The 5,612-nt window shown below is 42.3% G+C and overlaps 1 protein-coding gene across 3 annotated transcripts in view; it reads left to right on the forward strand.

The window, feature by feature from the left end:
* PDZD2 (PDZ domain containing 2) overlaps positions 1-5,612 on the forward strand; it is a 241,587-nt gene that overhangs the window by 195,670 nt on the left and 40,305 nt on the right. For all 3 annotated transcript variants that reach the window (XM_019518002.1, XM_019518003.1, XM_019518004.1), the window contains 2 exons: positions 3,092-3,173; positions 4,459-4,562. In XM_019518002.1, coding sequence (XP_019373547.1) covers positions 3,092-3,173; positions 4,459-4,562 — 186 coding nt within the window. The remainder of the gene's footprint in view (positions 1-3,091; positions 3,174-4,458; positions 4,563-5,612) is intronic.

A 5,612-nucleotide genomic window follows, 5' to 3' on the forward strand; every position in this document is an offset into this window, starting at 1 on the left:
CGCAAGAACTACTTCACAGTTAGGGCGGCTAGGAGCTGGAACCAACTTCCAAGGGAAGTGGTGCTGGCCCCTACCCTGGGGGTCTTTAAGAAGAGGCTGGATGCCTACCTGGCTGGACTCATTTGAGTCCTGTTTCTTGTTTTGGGGTTTTGTTGTTCTCCCGCCCTGGCGGGGGGTCGGGCTAGAAGATCTACTAGGTCCCTTCCGACCCTAAATCTATGAAACTATGTAGACAGTCGTGCTAAATGATTGTAAACGTCATTTCCCATCTTGGAAGGAATAAATCTATAGGTCTGTTAAACCTTTCCTGCTCCTTTGTCACTAAATGACAACTGTTGCCTTAATGGGATTAGCAGCATTTTTTTTTTTTGGTGACAAGATTTTTTTTAAAAGTCCTTCATCCAGTCCAAATGAACGAGTAACTTGTTTTGTTTTACCTTTGTAAGACACTCATGGGCATATTAAGTCTTCCTGAAGTAATTGGGAAAAGATTTGTTAGGGGAATGATAAAGCTCTGACTTATGAGTTTCTAAATACTTATGGAAGCCTGTTAAAGAAGCACAGATGCTCCTAATTCTAAGAGATCCTCTTGACCAGAGTAATTTTGACTTCCTATCCTGAAGGTGATATGCATTTTGTAATAAAGCCTCTAGAAATACTATTTATTTTCTGGCAACTCATATATATAGATGATAGGCAAATTGCAGGAGCCTTCCCACCAACATTTGATACCATCACTCAGGGTTTTGGATCTTAGGAGGTGGCGGCAGCAATGCATCTTGGTTAGAGTAAGAGATGGGGAGTTGGAACTGTGCCCAAAATCTAAGGTCAGCAGAACTTAAGAATAGGTGTATCTACACATTCATTAATGTGCCATAATTATGGCTCATTAAGTTTAGTACCTGTAATGACAGGTACTAAACTTAATGTGCTGTAATTGGCACTACTGCACATTAGAGCAAATGAATGATTTTTTAGTGATATTAATGCACATTAGACTAACTCTACTGTGCATTAACATGGGTTTTGCCTGCTATGCTAATGCACAGTAGAATTAGTCTTCTGCACATTAAGAGCCTCCTGTAGATGTGCCCAATAAGTCTTTATATTATGCCAAGTGGAATTATCATTCATTGGTTGCACTGTTAAGCCATTTGTAAACATAATAATTTAGATGGTCTGAAACAATAACCCCAAGGAGTACAAACTTTTCCCTCTGTTTCACTATTTACTCAAATCACCTAGTGATAACTCTTCAAGTTTTCTGAGGCTGGGGAAGGCTGGAAGTGATTATTCCATGAGGGGAGCAGGTTGGGAAACATTGGGAAAGAAGGCAAAGATGGCTAGATGAGAAAGCAGGAGACGGAAAGCTCTTTGAATCACAGGCGGTCTGTTCTGTGTTTGAACAGTGCCTTACATAATGGGAATCTACTACACATAGGAGGGTTATCTGCACTGTAAATTTATACCCAGTCCACAGACCATAGTTAAAAATGGAATTTTCTATGGATTCTGTTTGGGAACCCTGATCTAAACAGGGATGAAACCAGAAACTGTCCAATCTTGCTGAACATTTGGATTTTGTTTTTTCTCTTCCTTGTTCAAAAAAACACCTTGCATGACTTGCCTGCCCAGTACGTAAAGACTTTAATCAAGGTAGCATTACTATACTATTTTCCTGAAGGTGGCAGCTGGTGATTCTGGCATCTCTAGCCATGTTTGCACACTCTTAATTCTAGGCTACTTCATGACATGCAGCATAAGCTCTGGGGGTCAGCCTAAATTACCCCTATCCCTGGCTGAAATTGCCCATAATTTCTATAGTATTGCAGCTCTGTTGCATCTCATCCCCAGCCCACCCACAATACATCACATACATCAGGGCTTGGAAGGGGACCCTCGAAGGGCAGCTGTTGGCAGTTTTCTGCAACTGCTACACTGGGGAATCTGGCTTGGCATAGCTTAAGCCGGGACTTTTAAAGCCTCTGTCTGTGCAGCCCCTTTACACAAGATAACACAAGGGCAGCAGGGTGAAGTTCTTGGCTGTATGTTCCTCAGCTGGAATGCCATCTCACAAAGTGGAAACAGATATTTTTGTTCAGGTTCATGTTGCTTCATACTTTTTTACATAATCCTTCACTTCATCACACAAAAGGTATACAGAGCATTTTGTTCCTGAATATACGTGCTTCAGTATTTTCATGTATTTCCAAGAGAAATACCACAAAGATTTTCTTTCCTCTGTTATTCTGAGTGAATGTGGCATTCATACTATGTTTAAACTGCTGAGTTTGCCTAGGGATCATTCAAATCCTCTTCGTTCAAAGACTTTCAGATTTCTGACCTGTCTTTGTGCCGAGTTTTAATTTGTGTAAAGTGGACCATATTGAAATCACATTGGATGTATCTGAAAACAGACCTTTGGAGTTATGTACATTTGAACTCCAGCAGTTCCTGTTCTAAGATCATAGGGAAATTTTCTGATAATAACCAACAGTGGGTGTGTTACAATAATTCAGGGATAATTTCTGCATTTTAAATACCACATATCACTGCAGTTTATTTTATATGGGAAAAATTAGTTGACAATGACTGATCATTTTAGTAAAGGAGGGAGGAAGTGAAAGAAGAACTCATCTAGTATTTCAGTATTTTATTTTTTTAGCTGATCGTCTTTTTATTCATGGAATATTTTTGGAAAAAAGGACTGCTATGAATATTTAAACATAATATTTTTATACACATGGCTCAAGAAGTTATGATATAGTATTAATTAGATGAAAGTAATAGCGTGATCATGAGTTTGCTTTGTTTATGCAAGTCTGATGCATTGTTTATATTTAATATTCAGGTATTTGGTGTGATACTTTGGCAGGTCCCATTTTCCTGAAACCCCTCAATACCCCAGCTCAGTATCCCGCAGGGAAGAATCTGAATCAAGCCAGGACTAGCACTTAGAAGCTCTTGACTCCTGTGCTGAGGCCTCTAAAATAACAGTTTATCTTGAATGAATAATACATTTGTGGTGATCCGTGTTTAGCAACTTTGTCCCACAGTAGACTCACAGTATCTGTTTTCTATTAATAATTAGGTTTCTGAACAGGAGATGGATGAAGCAATAGCCCGCACCACTCTGCGTGACAGCAAGGATGCCAGTTCCTCTCCTGTCATGGGTAGGGGCAATATTTTTCTTTGTTGCAGCAAATAAATTTATTCATAATTTTTTTCATATATGGCAACATTTATCTGGCATGCTGTTGGGATCCTGGCATTCATTGCTATTTTAGTCTCACTGACAAAATTTCTGTTCTACAATGTTTATTTAAATTCTTTGTTTCAAGAGTAGCTGCTGTCCAGCCCACATCCTTAGTACTGTGTGTCTGTGTTACATTTTTCTAGGGCACTCCTCATCTGAATAGCAGAGTGCCAGAAAGTTACTACTCCATCTGATCTGAGGGGAATGGGGCAGATCATTGCATTTGAGGACACATAGCCAGCATGGGTTTCCTTGTTAAAGAGGAGATTTACCAGTAAGATGACTTAGATGGGCTGCTGACAAATTGTCAGTGTTGCCTATCAGCTGGGCAGAATTGGAATATCCAAGGTGGATTCGAACCTTGACATGAGCAGTTTGTCAAATCTGCCAGTTGAAAGTGAATTTGTAAGGAAATATATTAACTCTAATCACATCACTGCTTAATGGAAAGCCAAGAGATTGTTTCCCCTTCTACTGGGATTGACAGAATGGCCAATTAATTTCGAGACAGAAATGTTCAGTTTTCAATCAACCCTTATTTATGCCAAAACATGTTCTCTGACTAGAGTCCAAGTGATTTGGTAATAGACCTTTGCCTGTGGCTTCTGCCCTCCATAGCCAATTGTGCTGAGGCTTTTAATCAGGTTAGAGGATTTACATTCATTTCCTCTGTTCTTTCTCTCAACTCTCTGCTATGTGTGTATGATGTCAGTTAAGACATTATCCTTTAGGACAGGGGTTCTTAAACTTTGTGATACCATGACCCCAAGTGCTGGATGGTGGCGGCAGGGGCTGGCGAGCTTGCACATGGCAGCCACTTCTGCCATCCACCACTCTGCACTGCCACCATGCACCACTTCCCTGTGCCACCGCATGTACCCCCTGGGAAGTTTGCAGCCCCCTTTTAAGTTGCTCGTGACCCCCCAGGGGATCATGACTCTCATTTTGAGAACGCCTGCTTTATGATAAAGTGTTGGATCTAGCTCCCAAGCTTAGTGTAGCAGCATACCTGGGGGGATGGAGAGAAACTGCAGGTATATTGCATAGCTGGTTTGCTGAATAAACTGTTTTGAAATGTCGTAAGTGACTCGGACAAGAGGGTGATAAGTATAACACCTAAATAGACAGACGTATTAAACTTGCTTACATAATACACTCCAGAGCTTTATTTTTTAAGTATTAAACTAAATCCTGTTTAACAGGGTCTGTGCAAAAGAGTCCATCCCCTAGCATGAAGGCCAGGCAAGGAGAGCCCTCGTCACCTCTCAGCTGGACAATGAAACGCTTCCTGGAGCCAGCAAGTCGGGTAAAATGATCAAAATGCAACAAATAATGCTCCTTTTAGGCTTAACCTTACCCAAGAATCAGATTGCTGGAAACAAGGGAATTGTGCTTCTTCCCTGTTGCACACATGTTGCTAAAGGATTCTCTTTGTTAAGCCATAATAGCAGTGTTAATGATGCTATAGCCACGATGGTCCAGGAACTGTGAGAGGCAAGGATTTTTTTTGGTTGACCGTTTGATTGAAACAACTGGAATGCTTTGCATTTGAAAACTTGTCTGACCCAGGAAATTAGAGGCCTGTTAGTTTTACCTCGGTCCTGGGGAGGCTCTTTGAGAAAATTATCCAGGAGCACATCTGTCAGGGGCCAGCAGGAGAGTGTATGCTTAGGGGCAACCAACCTGGGTTCATTAGAGGCAAGTCCTGTCAGACCAACCTGGTGGCCTTCTATGACCAGGTCACAAAATCCTCGGATGCAGGTGTCGCAGTGGACGTAGTCTTTCTGGACTTTAGGAAGGCCTTTGATACTGTCTCTCACCCCATTCTCATTAAAAAATTAGGAGATTGTGGTGTCAATGCCTACACAGTCAAATGGGTTGCCAGTTGGCTGGAGGGCCACACCCAGAGAGTGGTGGTGGATGGGTCGTTTTCAACCTGGAGGGATGTGGGCAGGGGGTCCCCCAGGGCTCAGTCCTCGGTCCTCAGGCCTGCACTGTTCAACATCTTCATCAGCGACTTGGAAAAGGGGGTGAAAAGCTCCTTGTTCAAACTCGTGGATGACACTAAGATATGGGGAGAGGTGGGCACAGTAGAAGGGAGGGACAGGCTGCAATTGGATTTAGACAGGTTACAGGGGTGGGTGGATGAGAATAAGATGGGATTCAGTCCTGACAAGTGCAGGGTACTGCACCTAGGGAGAGAGAACCAGCAGCATACCTACAAGATAGGGAACTCCCATCTCTTCAGCACAGAGGCAGAAAAGGATTCATAGATTCATAGAAGTTAGGGTCAGAAGGGACCTCAATAGATCATCGAGTCTGAGCCCCTGCATAGACAGGAAGCCCCCCCCCCCCC

The sequence above is a fragment of the Gavialis gangeticus genome, unplaced genomic scaffold (assembly GCF_001723915.1).
Source record: "Gavialis gangeticus isolate Ggan-Ray unplaced genomic scaffold, GavGan_comp1, whole genome shotgun sequence".
Lineage (NCBI taxonomy): Eukaryota > Metazoa > Chordata > Crocodylia > Gavialidae > Gavialis > Gavialis gangeticus.